Source organism: Oncorhynchus kisutch, linkage group LG14 (assembly GCF_002021735.2).
Source record: "Oncorhynchus kisutch isolate 150728-3 linkage group LG14, Okis_V2, whole genome shotgun sequence".
NCBI classification, from domain to species: domain Eukaryota; kingdom Metazoa; phylum Chordata; class Actinopteri; order Salmoniformes; family Salmonidae; genus Oncorhynchus; species Oncorhynchus kisutch.
In genome coordinates, this window is record NC_034187.2 from 7,912,506 (window position 1) to 7,934,196 (window position 21,691).

General features: G+C 46.1%; 1 protein-coding gene across 2 annotated transcripts in view; it reads right to left on the reverse strand.

The window, feature by feature from the left end:
• Window positions 1–1,354: 1,354 nt before the first annotated feature.
• Window positions 1,355–21,691, reverse strand: part of LOC109904610 (EMILIN-1-like) — an 85,649-nt gene continuing 65,312 nt past the window's right edge. Inside the window, exons 3-9 of one of the 2 annotated variants that reach the window (XM_020501801.2) lie at window positions 12,860–13,071; window positions 10,267–12,729; window positions 9,609–9,635; window positions 8,748–8,873; window positions 8,598–8,615; window positions 6,457–6,591; window positions 1,355–5,237 (exon numbers count right to left, since the gene is read on the reverse strand). In XM_020501801.2, the coding sequence (XP_020357390.2) occupies window positions 4,915–5,237; window positions 6,457–6,591; window positions 8,598–8,615; window positions 8,748–8,873; window positions 9,609–9,635; window positions 10,267–12,729; window positions 12,860–13,071 (3,304 nt within the window). In that variant the 3' untranslated portion in view covers window positions 1,355–4,914. The remainder of the gene's footprint in view (window positions 5,238–6,456; window positions 6,592–8,597; window positions 8,616–8,747; window positions 8,874–9,608; window positions 9,636–10,266; window positions 12,730–12,859; window positions 13,072–21,691) is intronic. The other variant, XM_031787740.1, reaches the window with a different exon arrangement.

The window sequence follows — 21,691 nt, forward strand, 5'->3', positions numbered from 1 at the left end:
AAACATGACATCACCATCTCCTTTCCCTTCTGGATTAGAATCCTAACCCTCTGTGCAGCTAGATTAGAGTCTTAACCTTCTGAGCAGCTAGATTAGAGTCCTAACCCTCCGAGCAGATAGATTAGAGTCCTAATCCACTGAGCAGCTAGATTAGAGTCCTAACCCTCTGAGCAGCTAGAGTAGAGTCCTAACCCTCCGAGCAGAGAATTAATCCAAAACAAACTCCTACGTAGAGGACATGGCTGTAAAATTAAATACCTTTATTTGAGCTACACGTGTCGCCAAATCACACATTCAAGGCAAAAGGTTAGACTGGAGGGAGGAGGAGCTGCAGAAAACAAAGAGAAACTGCACCTTTAATACATATCGTTGCTTTGGTTGGCATGTGGAATGACCAGTTGTTGGTGACTTCATAGATTGTCTAAACCTTTAGAATTCCTTTAGCAATAACAAACACAGAGGTCAGATAGGACCAAGTGGAGAAATACTCAAAAGGCACAAGAGTAGCAAGATACCAGCTTCTCAACTAAATGCAGCGTCTTTCAAATAGTGATAGAATAGTGATAGAATTAGTGATAGAATTTGAATACAACTCCATGTATTTGATTGCAGTGGTGTACCTCTCTGCCAAATATGTTGGTATCCATTTGCTGTTCTGTAAACTGAATCCATTTTCCTAATAAATAACACACAGTCTAATGCAGCACTGGATAAAACCATCCTGATCCTGTTATGGTGAGCTAGTGTTGGAATAGATCAAATATGTGAAACGGTTAAGGGGGAATTTAGGACTGGGTTGGGAAAACACTAGGTGCGGAGTATCACATAGGCCATCAGAGGGCCTGTAACTATTCCTCTGTATCACTGGGCCATTAGAGGGCCTGTAAAATATTCCTCTGTACAGGGGCGGACTTAGTGATTTGGAGGACCCAGACAGAGTTCAGTCTGAGCTTCCCCCACCATCCCCCCCTCCTATGGGTTTTATAGTAAAGACATGTAATTTAACTGTAAAATTGTACTTTTAATGTACCATGACCACAATCAATCATGATGTTTTCATCTTATTGTCAAACAAATCACTTTAAAAAAGTAGGTTACTTTTGCACGTTCACACCTAAATAATTCCAACATCCTTGATGACGATGGCAGTGTTATCAGCAGCACCTGTCTTTTAACTAAAGAAATTAGTTGACTTGACATCATGTTTCAGTTATAATTAAACCTGCTTTTCTTCCTTTTATTTTCTCTGCCCTGCTCTGAAAGATCCTCATTGCTGCCCTGCTCTGAAAGATCCTCATTGCTGCCCTGCTCTGAAAGATCCTCATTGCTGCCCTGCTCTGAAAGATCCTCATTGCTGCCCTGCTCTGAAAGATCCTCATTGCTGCCCTGCTCTGAAAGATCCTCATTGCTGCCCTGCTCTGAAAGATCCTCATTGCTGCCCTGCTCTGAAAGATCCTCATTGCTGCCCTGCTCTGAAAGATCCTCATTGCTGCAGCTGCCCTGCTCTGAAAGACCCTCATTGTTGCATCTGCCCTGCTCTGAAAGACCCTCACTGTTGCATCTGGCCCGGTCTGAAAGATCCTCATTGCTGCAGCTGCCCTGCTCTGAAAGATCCTCATTGTTGCATCTTGCCCGGTCTGTATCACTGGGCCATTAGAAAACCTAGACCTCTGGATCACTGGGCCATTAGAGAACCTAGTCCTCTGTATCAATGGGCCATTAGAAGGCCTGTAACTATTCCACTGCATCATTGGGCCATTGGGGGGCCGACAGACATGACCAAGTAATCATCCCCTGCTGTCAGAGAGAGCTTCTTATTTATCGTCCTGTGTAAACACTTCACTGTGCCTCGATTAATGACGTCCACCGGGGCCTCTTAGAGAGCGAGCACATCGCTCTGTTTATGATCCGCTCACTCGTTGTGGCCCTTGGCAGCCGTTCAACACATCGTGTGCCTAAGGGAGAAATGGGGGGATTCGGGTTCGGGGGGGGGGGGGGAGGTGTGATACTCCCTCCTGCCTGGTCACTGAGGATTTCAGACTGACTTTCTCACACTTTGGGGTGTGACTCTGTGTTAGGTTGAAGATTGTTGAGTCACATCACCTGATTCCCTCTAATGATGTAATAAAGGATCTATAGGCCATGTGGTCATCCTGTACTGGGGTATAAGGCAGGGTTTCATTCTGTACTGGGGTATAAGGTAGGGCTTCCTTCTGTACTGGGGTATAAGGCAGGGCTTCATTCTGTACTGGGGTATAAGGCAGTTTCCTTCTGTACTGGGGTATAAGGCAGAGCTTCCTTCTGTACTGGGGTATAAGGCAGGGCTTCCTTCTATACTGGGGTATAAGGCAGGGCTTCCTTCTGTACTGGGGTATAAGGCAGGGCTTCCTTCTGTACTGGGGTATAAGGCAGGGCTTCCTTCTGTACTGGGGTATAAGGCAGAGTTTCCTTCTGTACTGGGGTATAAGGCAGGGCTTCCTTCTGCACTGGGGTATAAGGCAGGGCTTCCTTCTGTACTGGGGTATAAGGCAGGGCTTCCCTCTGTACTGGGGTATAAGGCAGGGCTTCCTTCTGTACTAGGGTATAAGGCAGAGCTTCCTTCTGTACTGGGGTATAAGGCAGGGCTTCCTTCTGTACTGGGGTATAAGACAGGGCTTCCTTCTGCTTGGTTGAGGCAAATTCCTACTTGGTTGTGGTTAAGGCTGGGTCTGGGTCTGGGGTATGAACATGTTTTCATTCATCTGGAGCATGGCAAGACATGTCTGAAGGCTTTAGGTCATGGAGGGCACATTTAGCTAGGTCACAAATGGCACATTTAGCTAGGTCACGGACAACACATTTAGCTAGGTCACAGACGGCACATTTAGCTAGGTCATGGACAACACATTTAGCAAGGTCAGGGACAACACATTTAGCTAGGTCACGGACAGCACATTTAGCTAGGTCACGGACAACACATTTAGCTAGGTCACGGACAACACATTTAGCTAGGTCACAGGCGGCACATTTAGCTAGGTCATGGACAACACATTTAGCTAGGTCATGGACAACACATTTAGCAAGGTCAGGGACAACACATTTATCTAGGTCACGGACAGCACATTTAGCTAGGTCACGGACAACACATTTAGCTAGGTCAGGGACAATGCATTTAGCTATGTCACAGATGGCACATTTAGCTAGGTCAGGGACAATGCATTTAGCTAGGTCACAGATGGCAGATTTAGCTAGGTCACGGACAACACATTTAGCTAGGTCACGGACGGCACATTTAGCTAGGTCACGGACAACACATTTAGCTAGGTCACGGACAGCACATTTAGCTAGGTCACGGGCAGCACATTTAGCTAGGTCACGGACAACACATTTAGCTAGGTCACGGACGGCACATTTAGCTAGGTCACGGGCGGCACATTTAGCTAGGTCACGGGCAACACATTTAGCTAGGTCACGGACAACACATTTAGCTAGGTCATTGACGGCACATTTAGCTAGGTCACGGACAACACATTTAGCTAGGTCACGGACGGCACATTTAGCTAGGTCACGGACAACACATTTAGCTAGGTCAGGGACAATGCATTTAGCTATGTCACAGATGGCACATTTAGCTAGGTCAGGGACAATGCATTTAGCTAGGTCACAGATGGCAGATTTAGCTAGGTCACGGACAACACATTTAGCTAGGTCACGGACGGCACATTTAGCTAGGTCACGGACAACACATTTAGCTAGGTCACGGACAGCACATTTAGCTAGGTCACGGGCAGCACATTTAGCTAGGTCACGGACAACACATTTAGCTAGGTCACGGACGGCACATTTAGCTAGGTCACGGGCGGCACATTTAGCTAGGTCACGGGCAACACATTTAGCTAGGTCACGGACAACACATTTAGCTAGGTCATTGACGGCACATTTAGCTAGGTCACGGACAACACATTTAGCTAGGTCACGGACGGCACATTTAGCTAGGTCACGGACGGCACATTTAGCTAGGTCACGGATGGCACATTTGGCTAGGTCACGTAGGGCACATAAAAGTCTTTGGGAACCACCAGTATAACACACTTAAGCTGTAGCAATATCGTCAACAAGGCCAAGCTTTGGATCGCCAGGCCAAAGGCATTACAGAACGGAGAGACAAGGAGGCAAAAGGTGCACGATAACATTAAAATCACAAAATGTGAATTTATCACCATAGAAATCAGCTATAGAAAATCAAGCAAGGAATTTCTCATTCCAGGTTCTCCTCCCTATTCCTAACTTCCGGTTAACCTCAGACCTTGACAGTGGGTCTGGTTCATTGGCAGGGAAACACTTTGCAGCAAAGGTGGGATGTAAAGCAGACCTTATGGTCGGCAGTGGTGCACTGAGGACTACTGTACGCTGAGCCCCGTGCCTGGAGTGAGTAATATAGAAACAGGGACATATTAATAAGAATAACCATAGAAAAATCCTGCAGTAGTAGCAACACATTTGGTGTGAAAAACACTTCTCCAAATACTGGATGAGCTAGGTTAAAAAAAATGAAGGGCGAAGTCTCTCAGTCTGCTACTTAGTTTATAGTACATCCTGTGTTTGTTCAAGCAGTTCATCAGGTCTCACAACATCAGAGGGCCAGGAATGACACACAGAGGGAGAAACACAACACTTTTCTGTCGTTGTAGTCGTCTCCTAGTTGTCGTTCGTTCCCGTGTTTCGCGAGTTGATATAAAGTAATTCCATCTCTGGACCCTGTCGTTTTGCTTTGAAAAGCGGTTGTCAATTCAAACTGTGAGTCTAAACAGTCCAGAATGGGGACCAACCCCAGACCCTCTCTTCTCTAACTTTCTTCTTCCCTCGTCCTTCTTCCGTTTCTTCCTTCCTCTCCCTCTCTTATGTTCCAGATGGACAACCTAAGGGGGTTTTGGCTTACATATGTTCATACAGCAGCATTCCACTGAAGATGGTGAGAGGCTCTACAGAGTGGGCCAGCTTGCCCATGACCAGGTCAATGCAGACTGTGTCTCCGGCCTGGAGGGGCAGGATGATGTTGAACACAGCCAGGGAGCCCGGGGTGATCTTGGCCTCGGCTACCGGCTTGTTCTCCAGTCCCTCTGGCTGGTATCCCCCGGAGTCCACACGGGCCATACCGTAGTTGGACTTGGACAGCACCGCCTCAATCTTCTCGTTCTTGTGGCCAGTCAGGATTGCGCTGAAGAAGTAGCGGCCATCAACGGGCGCCGTGAAGATGCCTGGGCAACACAGAGATAGTGAGGTTAGCATTAGCTTAGCATACTCACTGATGTTGTACACAGCAATATAGCAAACAGTTCCCTGTTTAGGTTTATGGCTTGGTTTGGCTCATTGTACAAAAAAAAATGATGTAACTAACTGCTATAAATACCCTTCACATGTAGATTGAACTCACAGTATTTGTATTTATTATGGATCTCCATTAGTTCCTGCCAAGGCAGCAGCTACTCTTCCTGGGGTTTATTATGGATCTCCATTAGTTCCTGCCAAGGCAGCAGCTACTCTTCCTGGTTTTTTTTATGGGTCTCCATTTGTTCCTGCCAAGGCAGCAGCTACTCTTCCTGGGGTTTATTATGGATCCCCATTAGTTCCTGCCAAGGCAGCAGCTACTCTTCCTGGGGTTTATTATGGATCTCCATTAGTTCCTGCCAAGGCAGCAGCTACTCTTCCTGGGGTTTATTATGGATCTCCATTAGTTCCTGCCAAGGCAGCAGCTACTCTTCCTGGTTTTTTTTATGGGTCTCCATTTGTTCCTGCCAAGGCAGCAGCTACTCTTCCTGGGGTTTATTATGGATCCCCATTAGTTCCTGCCAAGGCAGCAGCTACTCTTCCTGGGGTTTATTATGGATCTCCATTAGTTCCTGCCAAGGCAGCAGCTACTCTTCCTGGGGTTTATTATGGATCTCCATTAGTTCCTGCCAAGGCAGCAGCTACTCTTCCTGGGGTTTATTATGGATCTCCATTAGTTCCTGCCAAGGCAGCAGCTACTCTTCCTGGGGATTATTATGGCTCCCCATTAGTTCCTGCCAAAGCAGCAGCTACTCTTCCTGGGGATTATTATGGCTCCCCATTAGTTCCTGCCAAAGCAGCAGCTACTCTTCCTGGGGTTATAATGCATTCCTATTAGTTCCTGCCAAGGCAGCAGCTACTCTTCCTGGGGTTATAATGCATTCCTATTAGTTCCTGCCAAGGCAGCAGCTACTCTTCCTGGGGTTATAATGCATTCCTATTAGTTCCTGCCAAGCCAGCAGCTACTCTTCCTGGGGTTATAATGCATTCCTATTAGTTCCTGCCAAGGCAGCAGCTACTCTTCCTGGGGTTATAAGCATTCCTATTAGTTCCTGCCAAGGTAGCAGCTACTCTTCTTGGGGTCCAGCCAAATGAAGGCAGTTATGTGCAACTAAAAACATTATATTATAAGTCCTATCTATTCAGTACCAGTCCGCGGGTCATAGAACTCTCCCTCGTTGACAAAGATCTTGTCGAAGACGATGGTGCCAGCACTAAGCATGGGGTAGGTGAGAGCGGCAGAGAAGGACAGCTTGGGCACGTTGGCATCGGCACCTGGCATACCTGAGGGCAAAATTACAACAACATCTCAGAAACGGTTATTATCAACTATATATGATATTTCATTGTTCTGACATGAGGAAATCCATGTTCACAGTTCATTACAGACAACATGGCAAAGTAAACAACGAACATAGCAAGAGAGAGACTTTTGTTCAAGACAGTTACAGCCCTCTAATCTACACTGAATAAAAATAAAAACGTAATGTGCAACCATTTTGAAGATTTCAATAAGGAAATCAGTCAAAAGAAATAAATTCATTAGGCCCTAATCTATGGATTTCACATGACTGGGAATACATACAGTATATGCATCTGTTGGTGAGAAGATTTTTATTTTACCTTTATTTAACTAGGCAAGTCAGTTAAGAACAAATTCTTATTTTCAATGACGGCCTAGGAACAGTGGGTTAACTGCCTGTTCAGGGGCAGAACGACAGATTTGTACCTTGTCAGCTCGGGGGTTTGAACTCGCAACCTTCCGGTTACTAGTCCAACGCTCTAACCACTAGGCTACCCTGCTACTAGGCTATACCTTAAAAAGCAATGGCTCAGAAAACTAAAAACCAGTCAGTATCTGGTGTGACCAGCATTTGCCTCATGCAACGCGACACATCTCTTTCGCATCGAGTTGATCAAGCTGTTCATTGTGGCCTGTGGAATGTTTTCAAACTCCTCTTTAAGCTGTGCAAAGTTGCTGGATATTTGAGAGAACTGGAACACAATGTCGTACACATCGATCCAGAGCATCCCAAACATGCTCAATGGGTGACATGTCTGGTGACTATGCAGGCCAACAGAAGAACTTGGACATTTTCAGCTTCCAGGAATAGTGTATAGATCCTTGCGACATGCGACCATACATTACGCTGAAACATGGGGTGATGGCGGCAGATGAATGACACGGCAATGGGCATTAGGATATCGTCACGGTATGTCTGTGCAGTCAAATTGCCATCAATACAACGCAGTAGTGTTCATTATCTGTAGCTTATGCCCATAACCCCACTGCCACTGCTCACAACGTTGACATTAGCAAGCCGCTCGCCCACACAACTCCATACACGCTGTCTGCCATCTGCCCGGTACAGTTGAAACCGGGATTCATCTGTGAATGCCAGTGGTCATCGTTATCCCCAGCACAAGGTGCACCTGTGTAATGATCATGCTGTTTAATCAGCTTCTTGATAATCCACATCTGTCAGGTGGTTGGGATTATCTTGGCAAAGGAGAAATGCTCACTAACATGTATGCAATCAAATTTGTTGACAAAATTTGAGAGAGATTTGTGGGTATGGAACATTTCTGGGATCTTTTATTTCAGCTCATGAAACATGGGACCAACACTTTACATGTTGTGTTTTTGCAGCATTTTTGTTCAGTATATTTCAGATGCAGTTGCCTTCATGATGGGAATGTTTCAGAGCGGTTATGTAAAACAAAAAGGGGTCAACAACTCTAGCTACACATTAAAACACACACACACACACAAAGGGACACACACACACACACACACACCACACACACACACACACACACAAAGGGACACACACACACACACACACCACACACAGATAGACACACAGACACACACACACACAAAGGGACACACACACACACCACACACACACACACACACACACACACACACACACACACACACACACACACACACACACACACACACACACACACACACACACACACACACACACACACACTATGTATCTCACAATCACCACATGTAACCCTCAAGCTGACCCAGAAAGCATTATGTGCACATTTCCTGGCTGCCTCCGAGGATTCATGTTCTCATTGGCCCAATGCTGACCTCTGACCTATACAGTGATCCCCACACACACTCAAACTGAACGCAATTCACCCTGACTGTTAATGACCCTCAGCAATACTCATGTTATGTAATGACATGTAACATACAGCACTGTTGAGTGCATTAGCACATTGCTAACATGTCGGACTCAAATGCTAATAATGAAACATCAACATACCTTGTTCACCTTTGAGGCCTGCAGTGAAAAAAAGAGAGGAAGAGACAAGTTAGACTGACTCAAACCATTCAGTCAAACATCAACATATAAAAACAAATTTCCTGAGGCATAAAGACTGATTTATAAAGGGCTTGTATGGTTCCTGTTAACCTGGTGATCCTCTGGGCCCGTTCTCTCCCTGCCTGCCCGGGGGTCCGTCCCTGCCTTGGGGCCCCTTAGCACCAGGCAGCCCTTGGAACCCTCTCTCCCCAGAGGGACCTGGAGGACCAGGCAGGCCTAGGGTGGTGGGAGGCAATGACAACAATATTAATACCGTAATATTCCTTTTTTTAATTAACATTTCAATAGTTGAATAATCAATACACGTTATAATGTAAATTACGTATTTATGAAAGTTATTTAAGGCATTTAATAATTGAAGTAACTTTAATAATTGCCATTATTATTTAACTTAAATAATCAAAGTTGACCCAAAAACGGCCTGTTAGGGAACATAGAAACCATTCCAGACAAAACCACTGTAACGATACAGTGGAGGAGTTTTCTCATTCAGATATGTCACTGAATGAGGTATTACGCAATTATAATACATTGTTCCCTCCAGACACTGAGACGTGTGTAACCCGAGAAGCCTCGAGGAGTGTTATGAAAGACTGCATAACAGACAGACACACTAATAGCAGGCCACCATTTAACGTGAGACTCACATATTACACAAATAGACATTGTTAGTTTTAATTAGTGGATTATGAATGTTTTTGTAATCATCAGTCTGTTTCTTGGTGTTGTTCGATGGGGCCTCTGTGTTTATTGTAGCTAACACCGTTCTGTATGTTGACACTTGTGTGCAAATGTGTTACTTGAGACTTTACATATGCACCCGTGTTCATTGTGTCCTTATACCCACTGAATGTGTTGTCTTGTAGACTGGTCAAGTATAGACAGGACAAGGTTAGTCTAGAGTTTAAGACACATGATGGTTTTAGTTCAGTTTTACCAAAAGCTGTGTACCATTCAAACCTCTAACCAACTGCACACCTACAAAGCAGAACATGTGAGAGAGAGAGGATAAGTTTAATCGAAAATATAAATATATAATTGTCAACATGAACTCAGAAAATACTCTGTGTCAATGTAAATCCTCTATAAATGAACATGCTCTTTATTTTAAAACCATGCATTGTTTAATTTCTGTAGTTACTAATGTTGGATCTAGATCAGTGCTCTCCAACCCTGTTCCTGGAGAGCTACCGTCCTCTAGGTTTTCACTCCAACCCTAATCAAGTGCCCCTCCCACTGAGCAAAAACTGGTTGAATCGATGTGTTGCCATGTAATTTCAAACAAGAAAATTGAAAACTGATTGGATAAAAAAAAGTAACAATGTAATTTCTATACATTTTTATCTAAATCCATTGTGAATTGTTTTATTTAATTTAACATTGAATTCCTGTTAAATGAGAACTCAACCAAATGTAAATCAAAACCAGACATTGAACTGACGTCTGTGCCCATTGGGTTGATTCTAATAACTAGCTGAACCAGGTTAGTTCCACCTGGGGTTGGAGTGAAAACCTACAGGAGGGTATCTCTCCAGGAACAGGGTTGGAGAGCCCTGGTCTAGACCATAATCTCTCTGAAAGGAATACAGTGTCAATTCAACACACTCACCGGTCAGGTCCTGTTGCGAAAGATTCTGGAACTCCGTGAGGATGTGACTGACGGACGAGTTGAGGTTCTTGATCTTCCCGTGGATCCCGTCCAGCTGAGTGGTCTGGATGCTCTCAATGATCCCTCCATGGGAGATGACCGTGGCGTTCAGACCATTCACACAGTTCCACAGGCCCGACACGTGCTTGGTCAGCCCCTCCTTGATCCTCTGGAGCGAGTCGGAGACGCCGTCCAGCCGTCCGCACACGCCCTCCATCTTGAACAGCCTCTTTTCCAGGCCGTCGCCAGATCGCTTGCAGTCGCCCACCTCCACCACTAGGGTGCTCTCGAAACGTCGCACGTCGCGATCCACCCCATCGAGGCGGTCGCGGCTCTTCTCGATGTGCTCAGTCACCTCCTGCTGTATCTTGTCCAGCTCAGAGATGATCTTGTCCTTGGTGTTGCCCAGGTCCGTGATGACACTGCCATGTTTCTGCACTGTGTGCTCCAGGCCCCTCAGCGTGTCATTGATGGAGCTAAAGGTCAGGATGACCTCGGACAGCTCGCCCTGCAGGGACTTGAGGTGGCCGTTGTTGGACGTGCCTCCGATCACACTGTGGCCGTCCAGGGGCTTATCAGGTTCATCCAGACCTCGTCCTCCAGTGCCACCTCCTGTTGTTGGGGTCTCCAGGTGGATCTTACACTGGTCGCTACACTTCCCTACCACCTCCCGGAGTTTCCCCACCTCTTCCTGTAGGGTGGAGCAAAAGCTTTGGTTGGAATCCACCCGGTTCCGGATGGCGTTGATGTCCTTCTCCCAGCGGTTCAGGGTGTGGTTCTTCAGCTTCTTGAACTCGTCTTCCACTCTTCCACAGACGTCGCAGTCATCCATGCAGCGCCCGAGCGTCTCAATTTCTGTGACGATGCGGTTGAAGTGCTCGCCATTGTCTCCGGTCAGGGCTTTGATCTTGCGGATGTCGTGGCTGAGATCCAGCACCTTGTCCATGAGTGAGTCGCCCGAGACGGACAGGTCCTTGATCCGCGTGTCAAAGCGTCGGATCTCGTCTTCATTGGCCACCACCCTCCAGGTGATAGACTTCACAGAGTCTCCGTCGTAATCATTTCCTCCGTCCCCTCCAGCTCCTCCCCATCCTCCTCCGGTTCCCCCTGTTCCTCCACTTCCTCCATCTCTCCTTCCTTCAGGTCCTGTTCCTCCTGTATTTCCCCTTCCTCCTTCCCCTGCCCCACCTTCAGATCCTCTTCCTCCCATTCCCCCTGTTCCTCCGGTTCCTCTACTTCCTCCTCCATCTTCTCTTCCACCTCCTCCAACTCCTCCTCCTCCTCCTGTTCCTCCACAGCCACAGTCAGTCAGACTCTTGTCTAGTAGTGCCGTGGAGTTCGCCAGGCGGGTCACATTCTTGTCGTGGTCCGACACAAGGTCCTTTACAATGCCCACGTCTAGCTCTATGTCGCCGATGCGGTATCCCTGGTCGTCGAAACGGTCCAGGAACACGGTCCGGAGGTCACCCAGCTCACGGTTGAAGTAGGCCTTCAGGTCTTTCTCTGTCTCCTTTGTGTGCTGCATTGTGCTGTTCACCCACCTCTCAAGGTCCCTCAGATGACCGTCCAGCCTGTCCTCTATCACCCTGGGTAACCCGCTGCCACCTCCAGGGCCAAAGCCACCAACTCCATGGCCAAAGCCACCACCTCCAGGGCCAAAACCACCACCTCCAGGGCCAAAGCCACCTCCACCTCCTGGGAAACCTCCACCTACATTACTACCACCGCCACTGCCCAGCTCCTTATCCAGTCGGTTCTGGATGACATCATAGTTCTCTGATATGGAGCTTATCTTCCTTTCAGCATCTGTGACCCTGTCCTTGAGGTCGGTGACAGAATCGCAGCAGCCCTGGGAGCGTGTCACCTCGCGGCGCAGGCCGTCCAGGCTCTGGCGATATCGTCCATCCACAGCGTTCAGCTGCTTCTCCAGTGCACGGATCCGCTCCCTGTCCTCCTGCTGCTGTCTCCGTAGGTCCTCCACCCCCGACTGGCAGGAGGAGCAGGACAGAGACACCCTTCTCTCCAGCTCCCTCAGGATCTCCTCTTTCAGCGTGTTGAGCTTCCCGCTACTAATCCCACCGGTGCCTCCAGATGAGTCGCCAGTGCCATCGCCAAGATCATTCCCACCGCCGCCATTCCCGTTGACCAGGTGGTTGTTGATGCTGACCAAGGTCTTGTCGTGAGCCTGTGTCCGGTTGTCCAGCTGGTCTAGTTTGGTCTGGATGCTGTGGATGGTGTCCTTAATCTCCGGCTGGGCCGCATCCGCTGGGGCCTTGGTGCCACCACCACTGAAGCCCGGTTTGCGCATCTCCTCCTGGAAGCGTTCGTTCATGCCCCTCAGCGTGGACTGCAGGTCCTGGAGGTCCTTGGTTAGGCTCTGGATCTTGTCCTCCAGCTGCCGCGTTTTGTCGCTGTCGCCTCGCCCTGGAACACAAACAGAATATTATTATATTTCTATTATAAGAGGATGAGAGCTCCCATGAAACATGGAGAAGACAAGGACTGAAGAGGAGGAAGAAGAAGAGGGAAAGCAGGGACATAAACATCCACCCACCGTCTCCCCCACTCTGTCCTCTGTGACCTGTGTCGGTTCCAGTCTGTCCCGGTCGGGACGGTTTGGGTCTGGCTGTAGCGATCTGGGTCCCCGACCCGCCGCTCGGCCCTTCGCTACAGTCATCTCCGGTGTAACCATGGCAACACTTCCACTCCATGTCCGTCACCATCTTGTAGGCCACCTTGTACCGCGGCTTCATATACGTTCGATACCTGTTGAGAATCAGAGACGACGACAATGAAGTGAAGTGATTTACAATGAGGTTGTCTCACCTATCTTAGTTGAATACACTTATCGTTGGTCGCAGTGGATAAGACTAAGAGAGCTAACTAAATGTAAATGTTATTGACAGTACGCAATTATAATTGGTCACGGGTGGTAATTTTCAACTTACTGTACATCTGCCTTTGGCCCCTGACACACTGACCAAAGTTTTGTAAAAATGTTTGTAATAGTCCCATGTGGCTCAGTTGGTAGAGCAATGCCAGGGTTGTGGGTTTGATTCCCACGAGAGACCGGTACGAGAATGTGTATACTCACTACGGTAAGTAGCTCTGGATAAGAGTGTCTGCTAAATGACTCACTACGGTAAGTAGCTCTGGATAAGAGTGTCTGCTAAATGACTCACTACGGTAAGTAGCTCTGGATAAGAGTGTCTGCTAAATGACTCACTATGGTAAGTAGCTCTGGATAAGAGTGTCTGCTAAATGGCGTAAATGTCATCTATAACACCACTAGCCGTTGGCAGAATTCAACATTCATCCTCATTTTAACATGCTGGGTTTTTCTACCACTTCACACATTTTGTTTATTTAATATCTATCTATTTACAAGTTAAACTGGAGTTCCTACCACTGAGTTTCAATGGGCCTGTTGGCTATTCTGTTGGCCTGAACTCATGAAACTGCACTCTCAGCCAAAGACCTTTATGGAGAATGTTTATGTGTCTCAATCCAAAACGCACTCACTACAGGCCACAAAGCCAAGTAACAAGCATTTTCTCCCTAATTACATTTGCATTTCATTTGAGATTTTCACATCGTTCCCAGGCTCGGAGGCATGAACATCGGAGGCTGGTTTCTGCCCTGAGGGGCAGTTTGATGTAACTGTAATCCTCACTCAATACCAAGGTTAATTCAATCATTTATACTGGGGAAACTATTCAGACCTCAACATGTTTGCAATCAATCTCCTTCTCCGCTCGAGTGTATAACACAGTATCAGAAACATCTGCAACGCCCTGATCTGTTTCACCTGTCCTTGTGCTTGTCTCCACCCCCTCCAGGTGTCGCTTATTTTCCCCAGTGTATTTATCCCTGTGTTTCCTGTCTCCCTGTGCCAGTATATTTATCCCTGTGTTTCCTGTCTCTCTGTGCCAGTATATTTATCCCTGTCTTTCCTGTCTCTCTGTGCCAGTGTATTTATCCCTGTCTTTCCTGTCTCTCTGTGCCAGTGTATTTATCCCTGTCTTTCCTGTCTCTCTGTACCAGTGTATTTATCCCTGTGTTTCCTGTCTCTCTGTGCCAGTGTATTTATCCCTGTGTTTCCTGTCGCTCTGTACCAGTGTATTTATCCCTGCGTTTCCTGTCTCTCTGTACCAGTGTATTTATCCCTGTGTTTCCTGTCTCTCTGTACCAGTGTATTTATCCCTGTGTTTCCTGTCTCTCTGTGCCAGTGTATTTATCCCTGTGTTTCCTGTCGCTCTGTACCAGTGTATTTCTCCCTGTGTTTCCTGTCTCTCTGTACCAGTGTATTTATCCCTGTGTTTCCTGTCTCTCTGTACCAGTTCATCTTGTGTGCCTTTCAGGTCAACCAGCGTTTTTGCTTCTATTCTCTTTTGCTAGTCCTGCCGGTTATGACCTTTGCCTGTTTTCTGGACTCTGTACCTGCCTGCCTGACCATTCTGCCTGCCTTGACCTCGAGCCTGTCTGCCACTCTGAACCCCCTGGACTCTGTACCTGCCTGCCTGACCATTCTGCCTGCCTTGACCTCGAGCCTGTCTGCCACTCTGAACCCCCTGGACTCTGTACCTGCCTGCCTGACCATTCTGCCTGCCTTGACCTCGAGCCTGTCTGCCACTCTGAACCCCCTGGACTCTGTACCCGCCTGCCTGACCATTCTGCCTGCCTTGACCTCGAGCCTGTCTGCCACTCTGAACCCCCTGGACTCTGTACCCGCCTGCCTGACCATTCTGCCTGCCTTGACCTCGAGCCTGTCTGCCACTCTGAACCCCCTGGACTCTGTACCTGCCTGCCTGACCATTCTGCCTGCCTTGACCTCGAGCCTGTCTGCCACTCTGAACCCCCTGGACTCTGTACCTGCCTGCCTGACCATTCTGCCTGCCTTGACCTCGAGCCTGTCTGCCACTCTGAACCCCCTGGACTCTGTACCTGCCTGCCTGACCATTCTGCCTGCCTTGACGTCGAGCCTGTCTGCCACTCTGAACCCCCTGGACTCTGTACCTGCCTGCCTGACCATTCTGCCTGCCTTGACCTCAAGCCTACCTGCCACTCTGTACCTCCTGGACTCAGATCTGGTTTTGAACTTTTGCCTGTCCACAACCATTCTCTAGCCTTCCCCTTTTGGATTGTTTAATAAATATCAAGACTCAAACCATCTGCCTTCCATGTCTGCATCTAGGTCCCGCCTTGTGTCCTTATAGTCACTCTCTACTGTAGAAGACTTAGGCATGGTAGGCATGCATCGCAATCTCCTTTTACCCAATCATGTAATCTAAAGGAGCACTGCACTTCATTGTACACATCTGTGATAACTGTCTAAACATATTGAATTACTGTACGAACACACGCAATACACAAGTCAAGTGGCCCAGTTTTTACATTAACCTCATCGACCTCAGGCTGTAGCAAATGTACTGTATGCTGCAATGGAGTGTGGAAGCCAAACCTCAAAATGAGATCCTGATTGTCAAACAATTAGAACAGACAAACAAACAAACAGACAGTCTCCAAATTTAGCTTGGACTGCGTTCAGAAGAAACCCTGCACATGAACAGGCAGGAATTGGACTGCGTTCAGAAGAAACCCTGCACATGAACAGGCAGGAATTGGACTGCGTTCAGAAGAAACCCTGCACATGAACAGGCAGGAATTTGACTGCGTTCAGAAGAAACCCTGCACATGAACAGGCAGGAATTTGACTGTGTTCAGAAGAAACCCTGCACATGAACAGGCAGGAATTGGACTGCGTTCAGAAGAAACCCTGCACATGAACAGGCAGGAATTGGACTGCGTTCAGAAGAAACCCTGCACATGAACAGGCAGGAATTGGACTGCGTTCAGAAGAAACCCTGCACATGAACAGGCAGGAATTGGACTGCGTTCAGAAGAAACCCTGCACATGAACAGGCAGGAATTGGACTGCGTTCAGAAGAAACCCTGCACATGAACAGGCAGGAATTGGACTGCGTTCAGAAGAAACCCTGCACATGAACAGGCAGGAATTGGACTGCGTTCAGAAGAAACCCTGCACATGAACAGGCAGGAATTGGACTGCGTTCAGAAGAAACCCTGCACATGAACAGGCAGGAATTGGACTGCGTTCAGAAGAAACCCTGCACATGAACAGGCAGGAATTGGACTGCGTTCAGAAGAACCCCTGCACATGAACAGGCAGGAATTGGACTGCGTTCAGAAGAACCCCTGCACATGAACAGGCAGGAATTGGACTGCGTTCAGAAGAACCCCTGCACATGAGAGACACAGAGAGAGAGACAGAGAGACAGAGAGACAGAGAGAGAGAGAGAGAAAGAGAGAGACAGAGACAGAGAGCGAGAGAGACAGAGAGCGAGAGACAGAGAGCGAGAGAGACAGAGAGAATGAGAGAAAGACAGAGAGAGCGCGAAAGAGAGACAGAGAGAGAGAGACAGACAGAAAGAGAGAGACAGAGAGACACACAGAGACACACAAAGAGAGAGGGACAGAGAGAGAGACAGAGAGAGAGAGACAGAGAGAGAGAGACAGAGAGACAGAGACAGAGACAGAGACATAGAGACAGAGGGACAGAGAGAGAGAGAGACAGAGAGAGATAGAGAGAGAGAGACAGAGAGAGATAGAGACAGAGAGAGAGAAAGGGATATAGTATTGGTTTCAGATTAGTCAGAAAGGTCCTGATTTCGCAGGAATATTTGTTACTTGTCTCTCTCTCTTTCTGTCTCTCTGACTCTCTCTCTCTCTCTCTCTCGTGCTGTCTCTCTCTCTGTCTGAGTGTGTGCGGAGCGTGTGTTTGTTTGTCTGTTCTAATTGTTTGACAATCAGGATCTCATTTTGGGGTTTGGCTTCCACGCTCCATTGCGGCATACAGTACATTTGCTACAGCCTAAGGACTTCATTCAGAGATTTGCATACAGAGAGAGACAGAAAGAGAGACAGAGACAGAGAGAGACAGAGAGTGCTGGAGAGAGATGAGCAAGAGATAGAGAGAGAGAGACAGAAAGAGAGACAGCGAGAGAGACAGAGAGAGAGACAGCGAGAGAGACAGAGAGCGCGGGAGAGAGATGAGCAAGAGACAGAGGGAGAGAGAGAGAGATTAGAGAAAGAGAAACAGAGAGAGAGAGATTAGAGAAAGAGAAACAGAGAAACAGAGAGAGAGAGAGAAGAGAGATAGAGACAGAGAGAGAGAGAAAGAGAGAGAGATATATAGTATGGGTTTCAGATTAGTCAGAAAGGTCCTGATTTCGCAGGAATATTTGTTACATTTAGTGAGTTGTCACGTCTGTCTCTCAATTCAATTCAATTCACTTTATTGGCATGACGTAACAATGTACATATTGCCAAAGCTTACTTTGGATAATTACAATATTAAGAAAATAAGAATCCAAATTGTCACCGGGACAACAGTAACAACGATAACCACGTGTCAAAATAACCATACATTGAACAATAACAATAAGCATACAGTAGAGGACATGTGCAGGTTGATTGGTCTGTCAGACACTGTCCCTCAACTTATGGCAGGCAGCAATGTAGTGCGCTGCCAACCCACAGCTCTCTGTGTCCTCCCCCAACAGGACGGGTAGCCTACTCTCAGTAGAGAGGTCTTTTAAACCTTGAATAAGGGTTTCAAATTTGGGGAAATGACACTCTCTAATTGTTTTATATTTTTGACATTTTGTCAGGAAATGCAGCTCCGTCTCAGGTTCTGCTGTTGTGCAGTGTTGCACAGCCTTTCCTCTACATGGAGCCAGGTTTTCCTGTGTCTACCCTTCTCAATGGCAAGGCTGTGCTCACTAAGCCTGTACTTTGTCAAGGTTTTTCTAAGGTTTTGATCAGTAACCATGATCAAATATTTAGCCACAGTGTACTGTCTATTTAGGGCCAGATAACACTGCGTCTTGCTTTGTGTTTGTGCTTGTGTTTCCCAATAACCAATATAGTTTTGTTTTGATTGTGTTGAAATTTGTTTTCATTCTGATTGATTGGATGTTCTGGTCCCGAGGCTTCAGTTTGTTAGAAGAACAGGTTTGTGAACTCAGCCCCAGGATCAGCTGGATGAGGGGACTCTTTCTTTGCTCAGCTCTTGGCATTGCAGGGCTTGGTAATGATATGAGAGGGGGTCACTGTATTTTAGATGTTTCCAAAACTTCATTTCTCTTTTTTTAGTTTTTATTATTAGTGGATATTGTCCTAATTCTGCCTTGCATACATTGTTTGTAGTTTTCCTCTCGACATGTAGGAGAATCTTACAGAACTCTGCATGCAGGGTTTCAATGAGGTGTTTGTCCCATTTGGTGAAATCTTGTCTTGTAGGTGGACCCCACACCTCACTGCCATAGAGTGCAATTGGTTCAATGACATATTCAAATAGTTTTAGACCAATTTTAATGGTATTTTAATTTTAATTTGTTTTTTTAATGGCGTAGATGCCCTGCGTGCTTTCTCTCTCAGTTCCTTCACTGCCTCATTAAGGTGTCCAGTTGAGCTTATTTTAGAAAATAGGTAAAGGTAGTGTGTGCAGTACTCTATATAATTTGTATCAATTGAGAACTTTGGTGTAATTCCCTGAGATCTGGAGATTCTCTGGAAAATCATTATTGTAGTATTTTTGGGGTTTACTGCCAGGGCCCAGGTCTGGCAGTACTGCTCTAGCATGTCCAGGCTCTGCTGTAGGCCATGTACTGTGGGTGACAGCAGGCATAGGTAATCTGTGAAGAGTAGGCATTTAACCTCTGAATTGTGGAGACTAACACCAGGGGATGAGGATTTTTCTAGAATAGCGGCCAACTCATTGATGTAAAAATTGAAGAGTGCAGGGCTCAGATTGCAACCCTGGCGAAGGCCCTGCCCCTGGTTAAAATATTCTGTTCGTTTCTTGCCAATTTTAATGCTGCACATACTGCCAGTATACAGTTGAAGTTGGAAGTTTACATACACCTTAGCCAAATATATTTAAACTCAGATTATCACAATTCCTGACATTTAATGCTCGAAAACATTCCCTGTCTTAGGGCAGTTAGGATCACACACTTTATTTTAAGAATGTGAAATGTCCGAATAATAGTAAAGAGAATTATTTATTTCAGCTTGTATTCCTTTCATCACATTCCCAGTCAGTCAGAAGTTTACACACACTCAATTAGTATTTGGTAACTTTGCCTTTAAAATGTTTGACTTGGGGCAAATGTTTCGGGTAGCCTCCTTCCCACAATAAGTTGGGTGAATTTTGGCCCATTCCTCCTGACAAAGCTGGTGTAACTGAGTCAGGTTTGTAGGCCTCCTTGCTCGCACATACTTTTTCAGTTCTGCCCACAAATGTTCTATAGGACTGAGGTCAGGGCTTTGTGATGGCCACTCCAATACCTTGATTTTGTTGCCTTAAGCATTTTGCCACAACTTTGGAAGTATGCTTGTGGTAATTGTCCATTTGGAAGACCCATTTGCAACCAAGCTTTAATTTCCTGACTGATGTATTGAGATGTTGCTTCAATATATCCACATAATTTTACTGCCTCATGATGCCATCTATTTTGTGAAGTGCATCAGTCCCTCATGCAGCAAAACACACCCACAACATGATGCTGCCACCCCCATGCTTCACGGGTGGGATGGTGTTTTTCGGCTTGAAAGCCTCCCCCTTTTTCCTCCAAACATAACGATGGTCATTATGGCCAAACAGTTTCATCAGACCAGAGCACATTTCTCCAAAAAGTACGATCTTTGTCCCCATGTATAGTTGCAAACCATAGTCTGGCTTATTTACGGAGGTTTTGGAGCAGTGGCTTCTTCCTTGCTGAGCGGTCTTTCAGGTTATGTCAATATAGGACTCGTTTTACTGTGGATATAGATACTTTGTACAGGTTTTCTCCAGCATCTTCACAAGGTCCTTTGCTGTTGTTCTGGGATTGATTTGTACTTTTTGCACCAAAGTACGTTCATCTCTAGGAGACAGAACGTGTCTCCTTCCTGAGCGGTATGATGGCTGCGTGGTCCCATGGTGTTTATACTTGCATACTATTGTTTGTACAGATGAATGTGGTACCTTCAGGCATTTGGAAATTGCTCACAAGGATGAACCAGACTTGTGGAGATCTACAATTTTTTTTCTGATGTCTTGGCTGATTTCTTTTGATTTTCCCATGATGTCAAGCAAATATGCACTGAGTTTGAAGGTAGGCCTTACATCCACAGGTACACCTCCAATTGAATAAAATTATGTCAATTAGCCTATCAGAAGCTTCTAAAGCCATGACATCATTTTCTGGATTTTTCCAAGCTGTTTAAAGCCACAGTCAACTTAGTGTATGTTAACTTCTGACCCACTGGAATTGTGATACAATGAATTAGAAGTGAAATGATCTGTCTGTAAACAATTGTTGGAAAAATTACTTGTGTTATGCACAAAGTAGATGTCCTAACCGACCTGCCAAAACTACAGTTTCTTAACAAGAAATTTGTGGAGTGGTTGAAAAACGAGTTTTAATGACTCCAACCTAAGTCTTTGTAAACGTCTGACTTCAACTGAACATTGATTTAATTATGTCATATGTTTTACCTCCTACACCACTTTCAATAACTTTGTAGAACAGTCCTGTATGCCAAATAGAATCAAATGCTTTTTGGAAGTCGATAAAGCAAGTGTATATTTTGGTATTATTTTCGTGGACATGTTTATCTATCAGGGTGTGTATGGTGTAAATATGATCAGTCGTGTGATGTTTTGGTCTAAATCCAATTTGGCTTTTACTCAAGCCATTGTGCTTAAACTTCTTGCAGATGCTATCGTAATACATCAAATTAAAGCTTAACTTCTTGTTAATCCAGGCGCCATGTCAGATTTCCAAAAAGGCTTTACGGCGAAAGCAAACCATGCGATTATCTGAGGACGGCGCCCAGCTCACAAATGCATAACAAATCATTTTCAACCAGGGAGTTGAGACGCGAAAGTCAGAAATAGCGATATATAAAATGCCTTACCTTTGAAGATCTTCTTCTGTTGGCACTCCAAAAGTTACATTACAAATGGTCCTTTTGTTCGATAAACTCCTTCTTTATATCCATAAAGACTCAGGAGTTTCGCCTGCCATATCAGTTCTGTTATACTCACAGACATTATTTTAACAGTTTTAGAAACCTTAGAGTGTTTTCCTTCCAATTCGACCTATTGTATGCATATCTTAGCTTCTGGGCCTGAGAAGCAAGCAGTTTACTTTCGGAACGCTTTTCATCCGGAAGTCAAAATACTGCCCCCCAAAGAAGTTAAGGAAGTTTAGAACTCTTACATTTATAATAACAAAGAAAATGTTCCCCAGGTTACTGTTCACACAAATGCCTCTGGAATTGTTTAGGGTCAAATTTGTCTCCGTTCTTAAAAGAT